Here is a 17,893-nt window from a genome sequence, read left to right as displayed (position 1 = left end):
CACTGACTCTCACTGGGGTACAGTTCCACAGACACTGACTCTCACTGGGGTACAGTTCCACAGACACTGACTCTCACTGGGGTACAGTTCCACAGACACTGACTCTCACTGGGGTACAGCTCCACAGACACTGACTCTCACTGGGGTACAGTTCCACAGGCACTGACTCTCGCTGGGGTACAGTTCCACAGACACTGACTGTCACTGGGGTACAGTTCCACAGACACTGACACTCACTGGGGTACAGTTCCACAGACACTGACTCTCACTAGGGTGCAGGTCCACAGACACTGACTCTCACTGGGGTACGGGTTCCACAGACACTGACTCTCACTAGGGTTCAACAGGCACTGACACTCTGGGTACAGTCCAGCAGGTGCTAAGTTTTACTGGCGTGCAAGTTCCGTGATCACCTGGCATCCTCTGGTATCTCACACATGTGGGCTCACCAGATGTCCACACAGATTATCAGGATCTGCCGATTTTCCCCTCCCTAGCCCAGGGGGAAGCTGAGGTTAGGTGTAGTGCCCTCCGTGAATCCAGCTGATCGCAGCTGCCTCAGTGCAGGGCGGAGTGGAAGCTGGGAGTTGGTGGTCATTGTGGCTCCGTTGCACGCAGCCTTTACCGGGGACCTCCGACCCCTTCACTAATGACATCATTGCCGAGCCTTGAAACTTTGGCATCACCATGAAGCCACTGGTGAGTAATCTGGCTCCTGACAGCTCGTCCCAGGATATCGCCCGCAATCTTCCCAAGATGTCCGCCTTGGCTCAGTGGTAGCTCTCTCAGAAAGTCGTGGGTTCAAGTCCCACTCCAGAGACTTGAGTACATAATCCAGGCTGACACTCCCGGTGTGGTACTGAGGGAGCAGTTCACTGTCGGAGGTGCCGTCTTTCGGATGAAACCGAGGCCCCATCTTTCGGATGAAACCGAGGCCCCATCTTTCGGATGAAACCGAGGCCCCATCTTTCGGATGAAACCGAGGCCCCATCTTTCGGATGAAACCGAGGCCCCATCTTTCGGATGAAACCGAGGCCCCATCTTCCCTCTCTGGCGGACGTAAGAGACCCCACTGCATTATTGGAAGAAGAGCAAGAGAGTTCTCCCCTGTGTCCTGGGGCCAATATTTATCCTTCAACCAACGCCTAAAACAGATTATCTGGTCATGTATCTCATTGCTGTTTGTGGGAGCTTGCTGTGCGCAAATTAGCTGCCACATTTCCTACATTACAACAGTGACTACACTTCAAAAGTACTTCATTGGCTGTAAAGCGCTGTGGGACGTCCTGAGGTGGTGTAAGACGCTGTATAAAATACAAGCCCTTTCCTTCCATAAGGTTATCTGGTCTTTAAGTTAACGGACAAAAGAATGGTGAGCAGCCAGCTTGTGGAACGTGATCTGCTGAACAGGCACACGGAACAACTGCCATTCCGGGGATTGGGCCCTTCTATTTCCTAAATTATAAGGCAATGGTCAGATTTTAATATGTTGGCTATCAGATTTTACAGAGGGAGTGACTGTTAGTTGAGGTTATCTCTAATCTGAACCCCAGCCAGCTCCAGTTGTGCTGATTATTTTACTGTTTTATTATTTTGTTTCTGCATCAGTTTTTTTTTTCTCTGTTACTGACTTTTTTTTCCCTCTCTTGTCTTTCCTCTCTTGCCTTGAATCTCTCTCTCTCTCTCTCTCTCTCTCCCTCCCTCCCCACCTCCTGTCACTCTCAACTCTAGACTCCTGGTGCCAAGGACTATGACATCCAATATGCCGAGCTCGACACTACCGCTCTGGCCTCTTCACACCCCAGCCCTCGGACTTCCATTCACGCTGGCGGAGATCTTGTCGAGTACGCAACCATCCAGCCTAACTTACGCTAAAGCATGCCTCTGTAGGCCTTTCCCTCAGACCTTTGACCTCCAGGTACACTTCTGCACTCCCCCCTCTTGTCCTTCCAAGTAATCTGCTCACCACTGCACGCAATGCACCTTGTGGCATGGTTCCATCACTGATTGGCCTCAGTGCATGTTCCGGTTTATGGACAGATCAATTTCAGTAATTATTCACACCTTTAAGGAGACCCCCTGATTGCTTTAAACGTATGTTTCTAAGGAATGTTTTAACATATTGCACTGGTTGCTGAAGTGACCAGCTGCACCTCGCATGGCATGCTGTGGAATAAATCCAAGGGTTTCTATAAATGCGTGCTGCGGGATTGCCTAGAGCACTGTATTCCTGGTTAAGTGGTCTTGTGCAGAGTGACGATTCAATACTTCCTCTGAAGCTGGTCAGGCCCAGTGGCTCCTGTCCGAATGGCGGTGGGTTTAAAGTACTGCCCCTAGCTCCGGCTCGCTGGGCTAGATTCTGACTGCGCGATAGTACCAAACGGGCAATAGCGAATGGGCAGCCCGATTAATCCGTGGAGATAGGAATCAGGAGAGATGTGAAACGGGCTGCCAACTCGCTGGCGCCTGGTTTACCCTAACACACAAAGTCAAAATGACCCCCATTCACACTTTGCTGGGTGAGTCTGGGAGCTGATTGGCACTAACACTTATTTACAATTTGTTGGGTGAGTTGTGCTAATTTCAGGTAGGTGATAAGAACATAAGAATTAGGAGCAGGAGTCGGCCATTCGGCCCCTCGAGCCTGCTCCACCATTCAGTAAGATCATGGCTGATCTTCAAACTCAACTTCACTTTCCCACCCGATCCCCATATCCCTCGATTCCGCTAGAATCCAAAAATCTATCGATCTCAGCCTTGAATATACTCAACAATGGTGGGACACAGCAAGATGTTCTATCTCCAGGGAAAGAAAGAATGATTGTCCTCATTCATCTCATGTTCGCAGGTCCTGTAGACTGTTAACCAGCCTCTGTGGAGATACACACAGTTCACTCTAACCACGATGGCCAGTTTCAGTATAAAGAGACATAAACAGAACTCTATTTTAACCGATCGCAGCATTCTCAGGAAGATCCACATGCTGTTATACATAGAGGGGGCAAAGAAGGCCTTTGCCGGGGCCTTTAAGGGCGTTTGCCTCCCAGGCTCCTTGCACTGTGCGGCTGATTGATACTCAGCATGACTTACTCCAGTGTGGATATAGGCTAGTTTTATACTTACTAAAATGGATTTGTGCTATTTATACCTAACTTTCCAGTGTCAGCTCCTTCAGCATAGCTTCAGGGGCAGACTTGGATGAGTCTAGGGAGCATACTAGTGGTGGGAGCAGAAACATTATAGGCAAGTTAAATTTCAAGGGATGGTGACTGTGCATCACAGTTGGGAAAAAATAATTCTGAAAGCCTCAGAAAACATCTGAACCATGGGGACTTAGAAGAGACAAAAAAATGAAGGGCATGAGTTTGCAAGCAAGTGACAGAAGAGCCAGCACCTAAGGCCATGTTTGATGGCATCTGTTGACGGTATAGAATCATAAAATGGTTACAGCACAGAAGAAGGTAATTCGGCCCATCGAGCCCATGCCGGCTCTCTGCAAGAGCACTTCAGCTAGACCCACTCCCCCGCCCTTTCCCTGTAGCCTTGCAAATCTTTCCCCCCGGGTACTTAACCAATTCCCTTTTGAAAGCCACGATTGCGTCTGCCTCCACCACCCTTTCAGGCAGTGCATTCCAGATCCTAACCACTCGCTGCGTTAAAAAGTTTTTCCTCATGTTGCCTTTGGTTCTTTTGCCAAACACCTTGAATCTGTCTCCTCTGGTTCTTGACCCTTCCGCCAATGGGAACAGTTTCACTCTATCTACTCTGTCCAGACCCCTCATGATTTTGAACACATCTATCAAATCTCCTCTCAACCTTCTCTGCTCTAAGGAGAACAACCCCAGCTTCTCCAGTCTATCCACGTAACTGAAGTCCCTCATCCCTGCAATCATTCTTATAAATTTTTTCTGCACCCTCTCTAAGGCCTTCACATCCTTCCTAAAATGCGGTGCCCAGAATTGGACACAATACTCCAGTTGGGGCCGAAGCAGTGTTTTATAAAGGTTCATCATAACTTCCTTGCTTTTGTACTCTATGCCTCTATTTATGAAGCCCAGGATCCTGTAAGCTTTTTTAACCGCTCTCTCAACCTGCTCTGTCACCTTCAACGATTTGTGCACATATACCCCCAGGTCACTCTGTTCATGCCCCCCCTTTAGAATTGTACCCTAGGTGATGCTGCCTGAGGTGGTGGTGAGGAGGGTTACACTCTGACGCTCCATGGCACCTTTCCCTCAGATCAGCATTGCTGCTTGCCTGCAAGGAGATGAACCAAAGCTTGAGCCCATAGCTGACTGTCTCCATCTCTGGATGTGCCCAGCCCTGTGCTACGCGGTGGCTGCAGGTTTCCTTGCAGCAGATGGTACAGCCCTGCTCCTGCCTCTCCGGTGTCCCAGATCATGAGACATTTGGTCCTTGCCAGGTAGCCGTGGCGGGCTTCTTGGTGAAGGGCAATACCAGAATGAGAGAGAGATAATGAGAGAAACCAGGAAATGTTCGAAACTCACAGCCTCTGAAATATCTCTGGAACGACCCTTCAAGAAAATACCAGAACTGAGCGGTTATAACTATCAGGAAAGACTGAACAGGCTGGGGCTCCTTTCTGTAAAAAAGAGAAAGCTGAGAGGTGACCTGATAGAGGTCTTTAAAATTACAAAAGGGTTTGATAGGTTAGATGTAGAGAAGATGTTTCCACTTGTGGGGGAGACCAGAACTCGGGGTCATAAATATAAAATAGTCACTAATAAATCCAATAGGAAATTCAGGAGAAACTTCTTTACCCAGAGGGTGGTGAGAATGTGGAACTCGCTACCACAGGGAGTGGTTGAGGCGAATAGCAGAGATGCATTTAAGGGGAAGCTAGATAAACACATGAGGGAGAAAGGAATAGAAGGATATGGTGATAGGGTGAGATGAGGAGGGTGGGAGGAGGCTCGTGTGGAGCATAAACACCAGCACAGACCAGTTGGGATGAATAGCCTGGTTCTGTGCTGTATGTAATTCTATGAACTGAGGAGATCTTCCAATGTAGGAGCAGGTCCATCCTGGAGCACCAACACAGCTGATTGTCTCACTATCCAAGATTTTCAGTTTTTATTTCAAAGTAAGGAAAGGTCAATCCCCAACAAAATGGAACTCAGAGTGCTGGGATTTGTTAAAGTAGCCTGTCTGTTTTTGGAATGATTTCAAGACCCTTAAAGGGATACTCAGTCTTTGTAATCTTCAAACCTCACCTGAACATTGCATGACCTTGCACGTATCACCTGTTAGCCTGGAAGCAAATGCCTCATAAAATATGTATCGTGTGATTGTTAAGTGTGTTGCAAGAACAGACTCCAGGCAGGATAACGCTATTGCTGGGTAATTATTATCTCATGTTCACCTAACTCTTGCTGTTGATTCTAGATGTTGGAGTTAATTGACTAATTTCCTGTCTTTGATTGATTGGCCTGTAATATTTAAGATCAGCCATTAATTGGCTGGGTTATTGATGTTGATGTTGCAGTGAGCCACTCTACAGAATGGTGGCTGGGTATCCACAATTACCTCACAGCGAGCTCTCGTAACCAGGCCAAAAGTGCCAAGCACAGGACTGGGGGGGGTTAACCTCCTGTACTGTCAATAATTGGGGTCTGGGAGCAACTCCCCACCCTCTCAGTCAGTAAATTATACACAATGAGAAGGAGGTGAATTCGGTGTTAGAGAAACATAGACATCAGCAGAATCCATTCTTTGTCACTCAATCCCCCGCCCCCCCAGCCCCCCCATAACCAGTTATATTCCACTCCCTCCCCCTACTGCCCCACACCAGCCAGTCAGGAAGGCAGACAGGTGTCAAACCGCCAAGCTTGATTGGTTACCAGAAGGTGCGGCAGAGGTGTCCTGTGATTGGCCATTGGCTTCTCACAATAAATGCCCTTGGACGGCAGCTAGAAAACAGCTGGATACAGAGGAGGTGTACAGAGGAACAGCTGGATACAGAGGAGGTGTACAGGGGAACAGCTGGGTACAGAGGAGGTGTACAGGGGAACAGCTGGATACAGAGGAGGTGTACAGGGGAACAGCTGGATACAGAGGAGGTGTACAGGGGAACAGCTGGATACAGAGGAGGTGTACAGGCGAACAGCTGGATACAGAGGAGATTGGACTGGGGAACAGTGGAATACAGAGATACACTGGGAGCACTGGGCTATAGAGAAGAGGAATACTGGGGTATGGAGATGACATTCCAGGGACCCAGTACCCTTATAAGAGTCAGCACCTTCAGGGGGAGAAAGATCCGTGAAAGCCGTTTCTTTTCAGAGGGGAAGCCCGTTGATCAATGAGCTTATTATAGTGCTCCACTCACAGGCATGAGTGACAGGAAAATGCACTCAGTGAATTTAAGGATGTTTGCCGAGGGAATGAATCCTTTGTATTACACCTGAGATGATGGGCTAATGATTGTAATTTCTTCCCAGCACTTTGCATGCAGGCGGGAGTGGGGTTGCCTCTGGTGAATCAACGAGATTCAGTGTCTGTCCTGAAGGAGTAATTAAAGAAGAATTACACCCACAGATCCTGCTCCTCCCCAGACGTTAACCCAACTCCATCCGTGAGTGAGACAAAAAACTCACTCTTTTTTGCTACAATAGAATTTTCTCTCTGACCCTCTCCTTAAACCATTCAACAACAACTTGCATTTATACAGCGCCTTTAACGTAATAAAACGTCCCAAGGCGCTGCACAGGAGCGATTATCAGACAAAATTTGACACAGGGCCACATAAGGAGATATTAGGACAGGTGGTCAAAGAGGTAGGTTTTAAGGAGCGTTTTAAAGGAGGAGAGAGGTAGAAATGCAGAGAGGTTTAGGGAGGGAATTCCAGAGCCTAGGGCCCAGGCAGATGCAGGCACGCGCCAATGGTGGAGCGATGTAAATCAGGGTTGCGCAAGAGGCCAGAATAGAAGGTGCGCAGAGATCTTGGAGGGTTGTAGGGCTGGAGGAGGTTACAGAGATAGGGAGGGCGAGGCCATGGAGGGATTTGAACACAGAGGCACAGTTTTGATGAGCTGTCCAGTGAAGCACAATGTAAACCAATCCTAACTAGCTCACCAATCCTCACCCAGATCCAACTTCACTGAAACTCGTGAGTTTCAGTCCCCTGGGCAATCGAAAGGAAGGTTTCTCTGTTCACACAGAACGGAACGTGCACACTCTGCATCCCAGCCTGATCAATGGCTAGGGGCAGATGGGTTGCATTAGCTGGTGAATGGGTGAATTTACTGTGTTTGCAATTCCCAAAGTATGTGTGCACACGTGTGTGTGCGCTCACATGCGTGAACGTTGGGTGAGATCAGTATCGGGCTCTCACACACAAAGGGCTGGATTTTCATTGAGGAGTCGGGTAGGAGGCGGGACTACAACTTTCAGGGTTGTAGTCCCGTCTCCATCGAGTTGTAGCCAACCCACGCGATTTTGACTTGATTGACCTTATTGAGCCCGCCCAGTGGGCTCAGCAGGTCAATTAAGGGCCACCTGGCAACAGGTGACGTCACAGATTGATATTTCATCTGTCAAGACAAACACTGACAATCTGTACTCCAAGTTAATTCCTTCCTCTCAGGCTGATTTAGAGATCTCCCCGGAACAGAAAGCTGAATGCTGCAATTTTTGACAGATCGCGGCCATTCTGCTTTCTGTGCCGGTGAGATGAGGGACTCCTGAGACCTGAAGGAAGGAAGGCTGTAAAGGTAAGTAAAACTTCTTTAAACACATCAAACACACTTACCTCTGCACTCATGCACCCATCACTCACCTGAACACCGGACATCTCGACCCCTTCAGCCTGACGGCCCGCCTCGCTAACTTGGTATAGTTTGGAGCCGTCGGGAATCCCACACTTCAGGAATAAAAATAGGGATTAGGCTAAAAACTGCCTGTTAACAGGCAGTTAATTGGCACTAATCCCCTTCCCGTCTTGGGGAGGCGGGTCCCAGTGTGGGTCGGGTACCCGCCTCCTTTGAAACTGGCATGGAGGCGGGTTGGGGGCGGGATGGGTTCGTGCCCCCCGATTTCGGGATTTTAACCCCCCACACGCCTCCAATCCCGCCTCCACGGCCCAATGAAAATCCTGCCCAAAGACTGGGAATGTGAGTGAGGTTTCAGAGGGTGGCTGTCACCTGTGGATCTGTATCCCAACGAGAATCAGTGACCCTCAGGGGAGCTGAGGGGGAGCCCTGGTTAATCTAAGAGTTTATTAGTGGATTTCTGTTGAGAAATGTTGCTTGAATTCTCGAAGCAGAGCACAAAGCTGATTTTGAAGTCTGACTTGTCTTTACCTCCACAGTACAATGGGAATCGCTATGAAGAACTATCAGATGAGGATGCATACGTGAGTGGCCAGCACGATTACCATGACGACTACTTGGAGCAACTCCACCCTATTTATAATCAGTTATCGTATCGACCCCCAGACCCTTCCCACTGTCCCAGCACCTCTCCCAGATCCCCCCAGCCTGGCTCCCGGGCACCGTACATTTACCCAAAAGAACAGTACGTGTGAATGAGCGTCGCTGAGCAACAGTAACCGTGAGGACACAGCGCTGAGCCCATGTCCAGCAACTCAAAACCCCTCCTTCAGACTTTGGCCGGAAAGCTGCTTAACCCTTTGTTAACCAATGGGACTGAAGTTTTGTTTCACTCTCTCGCACCGCATGTGGCACACAAACGGGGAACAGTTCTACCGCGCTGGTTTCGAAAGGGTTAACGCCGTGACTTTGCCTTCACGAGTAGTGTTAAGTGTCGACGTGAACACAAACGCACGCAATCCTCTCCTGCCCGAGGCCTGGCGAGACTGTTTTTGGACTGACACTATCAGGAGTGTCGGCTTGTGAGCCAAGACACTGCGGCATGTAAATCGACAGGGGGGGCGGGGGGAGGGGGGGAATGTTGAAAGTTGTTAGTGGCGTTTGATATTGTTCTTGTGCAAGTGACGGTGGGTATACAATGCTGCTGCTGCTGTGTTTGATGCACTGGGCTCGGGTCTTTCTTTACATGCAGGAATTTCGGCTTGCAAGCCAGTTATTTTTGTCCCCACTGCCCCGTGATCAGTGGCTGATCAATAACCAGCAGCGTTCTGTGTCCAATGGCGAGCTCGTTGTGTTGCGGAGGGCCAGGTCTAGTGGGCATGTGCACTTGGCTGATTGCGGTCCCCGTGTTGTGGTGATGGTTGGCCAATCCTAGAGAGTGTGATCCATGACCCAATATTCTGTGGTGCATTTCTGCTTTTGTGTGTGAGCAGTGATTGGTGCAAAGCCTCCATTTTAAGATTGATTTTTGCAGTGAGCCAGGAATATTCAGTAAGTGTGGAACCGGCCTTCTCTGGGGAGGGGTGCGGCCAGGGTGGAAGGTTAGCAACACTCAGCCTGGCCTGCAGGAGCCCCCTCCTCTTTACCCAGTCACAAAGCAGCGTTGATGCTGACAGTAGGGGCTGGGAATCGGAGGGTGTGACAGTCTAAAGATTAGCTGCTAATTCATCCTTTAACAGTTTGTAAAGAAGAGTTCAGTCTGAAACTGAAGCCTTCTATAAACAAGTCAGTGGAATAAAACTTCCTTATGTTAAAAAACAGATTTGTTAAAAAAAAATCCAGAATATCATCAATATACTCGGGCCTGAGTGGAACAACCTCGGGACCCGGAATTGGTGCAGTGCTGGAGACCGAGTCGGGACTAGACGAGTCACTGCCTGAAGAACTAAAGGGGGATGTGCAGCAGGCAAGGGATGAAGAGGACAGGAGATTTGGAGGAATGGGAAGTAGTAACAGCCGACTATATAATCCAGTGCGTTTCTCATGAAGGTTTTGTAGGACCTGTAAGCCATGGGTGTGCCGAGGGTAGAGTGACCACTGGTGCTAGACAAACAAGAACCATTTGAATTCTTCTTCTTCAATTTTCTCCCTGTTCTGAAGGCACTGACTCTTGCTGGGGCACAGGTTCCATGGGTACTTCCTGGCTCTGGTATCTCAACCAAGTAGCCTTCCACATGTGCAAGGCTAGACAGTAAAGTGTCAGCAGAGCGTTCAACACGAGGGCATCAAAGCTGATCCCAACCCTGCCCTCACCCGATGTCCACACACTCGCTATCCAGTGAATCTTGCGGGATAGCGATCAGGAGCAGGAGTCCTGGCCGATTTTCTCCTCCTCCCTACTTCAGGGAACTGAGGTTAATTGCACAGCCTTGAGTGTTGCCCCAATTGAGAGCCATGAATACAGCGTAAAGCTGAGATTGAGGCTGAGATCTCGCTGCACTGTGTGCCTCAGTAGCACTTTCTTTGGGCGATGTAGGAGCACTTTGTCAAAAACTATTTTAATGATGGAAATATTCTCCATATAGAGTTGTGAATTTGACAGTTTATAGTTTAATGGCCCCAGTGGCATTTTTATTTTAAACAAAGGCTGGGTTTGAAAGTGTCACTTGTTATAGAAAGAATTGAAGAGTACCTGGATTATTTTCAGCCAGTCTGGTGGAGAGGTGGCTTGCTGGTGTTGTCAGAAGCACACAGACACTGACTGATAAACACAGTGAATCAGCCCGGTGACATGATGTGTGTTACTTGGAAGCTGCTTTTTTTGCCTCTTAGTGAGATCAGCCACCCTTCAGCTACACGATGATTCCACTGTTTTTATTTTTAACATCTTGGATACATGCAAAATGAGAAGGCGAATTACCCTAGCATAGGACTCCCGCCTCTTAAACTCCTCCCATAATATAGAATCCCAAAATCCCAAACCCCTTCCCATTCATTCCCATAATATAGAATCCCAATAACTCAAACCCTTTCCCATTCACTCCCATAATATAGAATCCCAATATCCCAAACTCCTTCCCAGTCATTCCCATAATATAGAATCCCAATAACTAAAACCCTTTCCCATTCACTCTAATAGCATAAAAAGCCCAACCCCATCCCATTCTCTCCATTGGGATAGAATGCCAGTGAGCCAGATAAATCACATTGACTCCCCTTGGATCGAATTCTCACTTGCTATTACCCTGTATTGCACTATGATATAAAACTCCTGAACAGCCACATTGCACTGAAACATGTTTTTGGTATCTAAGCACTATGTCAAATGTAAGCTTTAAGAACAGGAAAAACGCCAAGGGCCTGTGCCCAGAATGTAAGATTTCTCTCTCCTGATGGACTCTATTGTAGTACAAGTTTTCAATCTTAGTTTTACGGTCTTTCAAACTCATACTCAGCAAAAACACAAGATGGGGTGAGAGATGTACTCACGCTCACTCTTAACACAAACCAAATGTTCAGTCATAACTTTAGTGCGGAGAACATATCTCACAGGCACTCTTCACTTCGCTTCATCAGACTCCATCCAGAACCTACACAAAAAATAGAGGAGCAGAGTACATAACTCTGGCCCAGACATCGGGAAAAAGTATTGAAAGAGCAAAGAATGTTTGGCAAAAAGCGAGGGAAAGAACACTGGATTATTCACAATACCATGAGATGCTGTGACACATTTACTGTGCGAGAAGGTTGAGTTTGATGGGCCCAATGGCCATTTATCATTCCTGACTTTACTTACGTTCTTGTGTATCTCCTCTTGAGGGGCCATGCAGTAAACATTAGTTTCCTAGAAAGCCCTTAAAATACAGTAAATAAAACACAACCACGTTACAGCAACAAGCAGTTCAGTGAGGGCGGAGGACTTCCACCCCCAGCAGCTGCCCTCCCACTGCTCCTCATTATTTTTATTGATGTTGGATTGTGGACTGAGTTATTACATGTCTGTGCTACTGATATTTGAAAGGAGGATAGCTTTCATCTACAACTTCTGGAACGCCCAAAGTCAACTTTGAACCTGATTCAATTGGGGCGTAAAAAGAAAATGGAGAGCTGTAATTGCATAGCATGCTGATCAGTGTCTGAATGAGAAGCAGACTGATGGAGAATCAGTCCCAAAACATTAACCTTCTCCTGTTCCAGGCACAGATTTCCCTTCCATGCAATTGCAGCATTTTTCGGTTTGTATTTTGGAAACGCGCCCCTGTGCCTGGTTAGACAACATTGCAATGACCCCACTGAAGATTGGCAGAGCATCCCACGGGAAGCAGGTGTACAGCTGAGACCCTTTGCACTGCAACGGCTATTGTGACACACAGTGCGGGGGCACTAGTCTCTGTCACTAGTGGTGTGCACAGTGCAGGGGCACTAGTCTCTGTCACTAGTGGTGTGCACAGTGCGGGGGCACTAGTCTCTGTCACTAGCGGTGTGACAGTGCGGGGGCACTAGTCTCTGTCACTAGTGGTGTGACACAGTGCGGGGACACTAGCCTCTAGCGGTGTGACAGTGCGGGGGCACTAGTCTCTCACTAGCGGTGTGACACACAGTGCGGGGGCACTAGTCTCTGTCACTAGCAGTGTGACACAGTGAGGGGGCACTAGTCTCTCACTAGCGGTGTGACACAGTGCAGGGGCACTAGTCTCTCACTAGCGATGTGACACAGTGCGGGGGCACTAGTCTCTGTCACTGCTTCTATTAAACTGTCCCTGGAAGTTGCTTCTAATGAAGGTTCAGTAAACTTACTCAGTCAGTGATCATACAACATGGTTATTGATCACATAATACTCGGGTTATTGATCACTTGATGTAACTCCTTCTTTATTCACATTGTTAAATGTTGAAATCAATTATTTCTTTCTTGTTTTGTTCAGTATGAATGCTTGGAGGACACTACCCCTTTTACAGACCTGTATGGTGCAACAGTTCAAACTGTTGTCGGACTCTGTTCTCAATCTCATGTGCTGCAAATGTGTTTTAATTCTTTGAGTATACAGTGTCTTTTACACCTTTTGAATGCATGTCTCCTGTCATGTAAAATGAATTCTGTAAATTTTGAATGATGAATTTTTTGTAGAAGTACAAAGACAAATGCAAACTCCCTGTCCATTAAGTCCGCTTTCCTTTCATTCAGAATAAGATGCTGCTTATTGCAGACTTTAGATGTTGGTGCAAAAATGTTTTAGCATTCTTCAAATGAATAGTGAAATTGAGAGTGAAAAAACAATTCTACAACTAGAATATCACTCTGTCTCTGCCTCACTCTGTCTCTGTCTCGCTCTGTCTCTGTCTCACTTTGTCTCTGTCTCACTCTGTCTCTGTCTCGCTCTGTCTCTGTCTCGCTCTGTCTCTGTCTCACTCTGTCTCTGTCTCGCTCTGTCTCTCTCTGTCTCGCTCTGTCTCTGCCTCACTCTGTCTCTGTCTCGCTCTGTCTCTGTCTCACTCTGTCTCTGCCTCGCTCTGTCTCTGTCTCGCTCTGTCTCTGCCTCACTCTGTCTCTGCCTCGCTCTGTCTCTGCCTCACTCTGTCTCTGTCTCACTCTGTCTCTGTCTCACTCGGTCTCTGTCTCGCTCTGTCTCTGCCTCACTCTGTCTCTGTCTCACCCTGTCTCGCTCTGTCTCTGTCTCTCTCTGTCTCTGCCTCACTCTGTCTCTGTCTCACTCGGTCTCTGTCTCTCTCTGTCTCTGCCTCTCTCTGTCTCTGCCTCTCTCTGTCTCTGTCTCTGTCTCTCTCTGTCTCTGTCTCGCTCTGTCTCTGCCTCACTCTGTCTCTGTCTCACTCTGTCTCTGTCTCGCTCTGTCTCTGCCTCACTCTGTCTCTGTCTCGCTCTGTCTCTGTCTCACTCTGTCTCTGCCTCACTCTGTCTCTGTCTCGCTCTGTCTCTGTCTCGCTCTGTCTCTGTCTCGCTCTGTCTCTCTCTCTGTCTCTGTCTCGCTCTGTCTCTGTCTCACTCTGTCTCTGCCTCACTCTGTCTCTGTCTCTCTCTGTCTCTGTCTCGCTCTGTCTCTGCCTCATTCTGTCTCTGTCTCGCTCTGTCTCTGCCTCACTCTGTCTCTGTCTCGCTCTGTCTCTGTCTCACTCTGTCTCTGTCTCTCTCTGTCTCTGTCTCTCTCTGTCTCTGTCTCGCTCTGTCTCTGCCTCACTCTGTCTCTGCCTCACTCTGTCTCTGTCTCGCTCTGTCTCTGTCTCGCTCTGTCTCTGTCTCACTCTGTCTCTGTCTCTCTCTGTCTCTGTCTCGCTCTGTCTCTGCCTCACTCTGTCTCTGTCTCACTCTGTCTCTGTCTCACTCTGTCTCTGCCTCACTCTGTCTCTGCCTCACTCTGTCTCTGTCTCACTCTGTCTCTGCCTCACTCTGTCTCTGTCTCTGCCTCACTCTGTCTCTGCCTCACTCTGTCTCTGCCTCACTCTGTCTCTGCCTCACTCTGTCTCTGTCTCACTCTGTCTCTGTCTCACTCTGTCTCTGCCTCACTCTGTCTCTGTCTCGCTCTGTCTCTGCCTCACTCTGTCTCTGCCTCGCTCTGTCTCTGCCTCACTCTGTCTCTGTCGCACTCTGTCTCGCTCTGTCTCTGCCTCGCTCTGTCTCTGCCTCGCTCTGTCTCTGCCTCACTCTGTCTCTGCCTCGCTCTGTCTCTGCCTCACTCTGTCTCTGCCTCACTCTGTCTCTGCCTCACTCTCTGTCTCACTCTGGCTCTGTCGCTCTGTCTCTGCCTGTTTCTCTCCACCTCTGTCTCTCTCTATTACTGTCTGTATTAGTAACTCTCTGTGTTATTACTAGATTTCTAATTACATTGTCGTTCTTGACCCTGTGGGCTAGTTGATAAACTCATTGACATTAAGGAGACCAGCGGATGAGCCATGATTGTGGAGGACCCTTGACACAGCAATCTCTCGCTTCCTCATTAATTCCCTTCAACATGAAGCAAGTTCACGGCAGATTAAATATCTCAGGAAGATGTCACCAGGACGGTTGTGTTTGTTGATAGTTTACCACAGGGCTCAACCTTGCTGTCAAACTAGCAACAGATAGACTGATCTGACCTTTCCTTTGAGGGGATTTTACTGTCTCTTTCTGCTATTTCCTGGTAGCTGTGGCACACCAGAAACATTACTGATATTTATAAAATTGAACTCGTCACCCTTAACCCCCAATGTACATGAAAATGACGACAACATGAATACTGATCGCAAGAAATATTATCAGAGGCGTTTATAGTGTGGCACTGGAATCGTATGTTCCAGAGAGGCACGATGTAAGATATGAAACTGGTTACAGATGGCCCTGAACACTGCATTAATTCCCTCCCTAAACCTCTGCGCCTCTCCATCTCGTTCCTCCCTTAAGTCACTCATTAAAACCTACCTCTTTCACCGAGCTGTCATCTATCCTAATAACTCCTTATGTGCCACAGTGTTATAAAAAAATCTAATTACACTCCTGTGCAGCGACTTGAGATGTTGTACTACAATAACAACAACAACTTGCATTTATATAGCGCCTTTAATGTAGTAAAGCCCCAAGACGCTTCACTGGAGCGATTATCAAACAAAATTTGACACCGAGCCACATAAGGAGATATTAGGACAGGTGACCAAAAGCTTGGTCAAAGAGGTAGGTTTTAAGGAACATCTTAAAGGAGGAAAGAGAGGCGGAGAGGTTTAGGCAGGAAATTCCAGAGCTTAGGGCCCAGGCAACAGAAGGCACGGCTGCCAATGGCTGAATGATTACAATCAGGGATGCTCAAGTGGGCAGAATTAGAGGAGCGCCGATATCTCGGGGGTGGGGGAGGAGTCTGTATACTGTGTTACAGAGGGTCTGTATACTGTGTTACAGGGAGTCTGTGTACTGTGTTACAGGTAGTCTATATACTTGATGCGCTATCAATTACTCATAAAAGACTGAGAGTTAAGAGAGTAACTAAAGGCTTTTATTAACAAAAGAATGAAGGTCTGCCTCGAGTGGTCGACCGGTCCAGAATACAAAGGGGCTGGGGAGCAGTCACCTTTATACTAGGACTTGTGGGAGGAGTCAGCCGAGGCATGTCCAGGCATGTACACAGTGGAATACAAACAGTGGTTTACCACATTCACCCCTTGTTTAAAATTGAGTCCGGCGGGGTGAAGTGTATTAAAAGTTAGTGTATTGGAGTCTCTCCGGAGGTCTTGTCTGCCGCTGTGATCGGCGTGGCGACGGCAGGGGTAGTGGAGTTTCCGGCGTCGAGTCCCGCGTAGGCTGTGGCACAGGCGTGTCGTCCTCGTAGATGTCGAGCGGGTCGCTGGGCCCAGGCCTGCCGTCTGCCGGGGCTGGATATCGGATCGTGGGGGGGGTGGTAGTGAGTAGTGGGTTACTGCGGCCCCCGAGGGTGCAAGGTCTCTTATGGAGACTGTGTCCTCCCGCCCGTCCGGGTATGCAATGTAAGCATACTGGGGGTTGGCGTGGAGGAGGTCGACCCTCTCGACCAGGGGGTCCGTTTTATGGGTCCTCACGTGCCTTCTCAGTAGGACCGGCCCTGGGGACATCAGCCATGGCGGTAGCGATGTCCCCGATGTGGACTTCCTTGGGAAGACAAACATTTTCTCATGAGGGGTGGCGTTAGTGGCAGTGCAGAGCAGTGACCGAATAGAGTGGAGCGCATCGGGGAGCACATCCTGCCAGCGGGAGGTTGGAAGGCCCCTAGACTTTAAGGCTAGCAGGGCGGCCTTCCAAACTGTCGCATTTTCTCTTTCCACCTGTCCGTTCCCCCGGGGGTTGTAACTGGTGGTCCTGCTTGTGGCAATACCCCTAGTTAGCAGGTACTGACGGAGTTCGTCACTCATAAACGATGAGCCCCGGTCGCTATGGATATAGCTGGGGAAACCGAACAGGGTGAAGAGGTCGTTCAGACATTTAATGACCGTGGCACTGGTCATGTCCGGGCAGGGGATAGCGAACGGGAAACGGGAGTACTCATCAATAATATTGAGGAAGTACACATTGCGGTCGGAGGAGGGGAAAGGCCCTTTAAAATCAACGCTCAGGCGCTCGAAGGGGCGAGTGGCTTTTATCAGGTGGGCCCTGTCTGGTCTATAAAAGTGCGGTTTGCACTCAGCGCAGACTTGGCAGTTCCTGGTCATGGTCCTGACCTCCTCAATAGAGTAAGGCAGGTTGCGGGCCTTGATGAAGTGGAAGAACCTGGTGACCCCCGGGTGGCAGAGGTCATTGTGGAGGGCCCGCAGTCTATCGATCTGCGCGCTGGCGCAGGTGCCACGCGATAGCGCATCCGGGGGTTCATTGAGCTTCCCGGGCCGGTACAAGATCTCGTAATTGTAGGTGGAAAGTTCGATTCTCCACCTCAAGATCGTGTCATTTTTGATTTTGCCCCTCTGCTTGTTGTTAAACATGAAAGCAACTGAACGTTGGTCAGTGAGCAGGGTAAATCGTTTTCCGGTCAGGTAGTGCCTCCAATGACGCACAGCCTCCACAATCGCCTGGGCCTCCTTCTCAACAGCGGAGTGTCTGGTCTCCGGGCCTTGGAGGGTTCGTGAAAAGAAGGCCACGGGTCTCCCCGCCTGATTGAGGGTAGCGGCCAGGGCAAAGTCGGACGCGTCGCTTTCCACCTGGAAGGGGATGGATTCGTCCACTGCGTGCATGGTGGCTTTGGCAATGTCTTCCTTGATACGGTGGAAGGCTAAGCGGGCCTCTGCCGTCAAGGGAAAAGAGGTGGACTTGATCAGCGGATGGGCCTTGTCCGCATAGTAGGGGACCCACTGGGCATAATAGGAGAAAAACCCTAGGCACCTCTTCAGGGCCTTGGGGCAGTGGGAGTTCCATAAGGGGACGCATCCGGTCGGGGTCGGGGCCGATGACTCCGTGTTCCACAACACAGCCAAGGATGGCGAGGCGGTTTGTGCGGAATATGCACTTCTCCTTGTTATATGTCAGGTTCAGGAGTTGGGCGGTGCGGAGGAATTTTTCGAGGTTTGCGTCATGGTCCTGCAAGTCACGGCCGCAGATGGTCACATTGTCCAGATATGGGAAAGTGGCCTGCAACGCATTTTGATCTACCATCCGGTCC

General features: G+C 49.1%; 1 protein-coding gene across 6 annotated transcripts in view; it reads left to right on the top strand.

Moving 5' to 3' along the window:
• Window positions 1-17,893, top strand: part of nectin1b (nectin cell adhesion molecule 1b) — a 630,230-nt gene that overhangs the window by 563,994 nt on the left and 48,343 nt on the right. For 3 of the 6 annotated variants that reach the window (XM_085967689.1, XM_085967691.1, XM_085967694.1), the window contains 2 exons: window positions 1,732-1,918; window positions 8,330-8,414. In XM_085967689.1, the coding sequence (XP_085823815.1) occupies window positions 1,732-1,875 (144 nt within the window). In that variant the 3' untranslated portion in view covers window positions 1,876-1,918; window positions 8,330-8,414. Of the gene's footprint in view, window positions 1-1,731; window positions 1,919-8,329; window positions 9,083-17,893 lie in introns of those variants that run through there. The other 3 variants (XM_085967688.1, XM_085967692.1, XM_085967690.1) reach the window with 2 other exon arrangements.

The sequence above is a fragment of the Somniosus microcephalus genome, chromosome 26, assembly GCF_052327205.1.
Source record: "Somniosus microcephalus isolate GS21.2 chromosome 26, FLI_Smic_1.0, whole genome shotgun sequence".
Classification (NCBI taxonomy): domain Eukaryota; kingdom Metazoa; phylum Chordata; class Chondrichthyes; order Squaliformes; family Somniosidae; genus Somniosus; species Somniosus microcephalus.
Note: the sequence above shows the minus strand (reverse complement) of the source record. Positions and strands in the feature narration are given on the sequence as shown.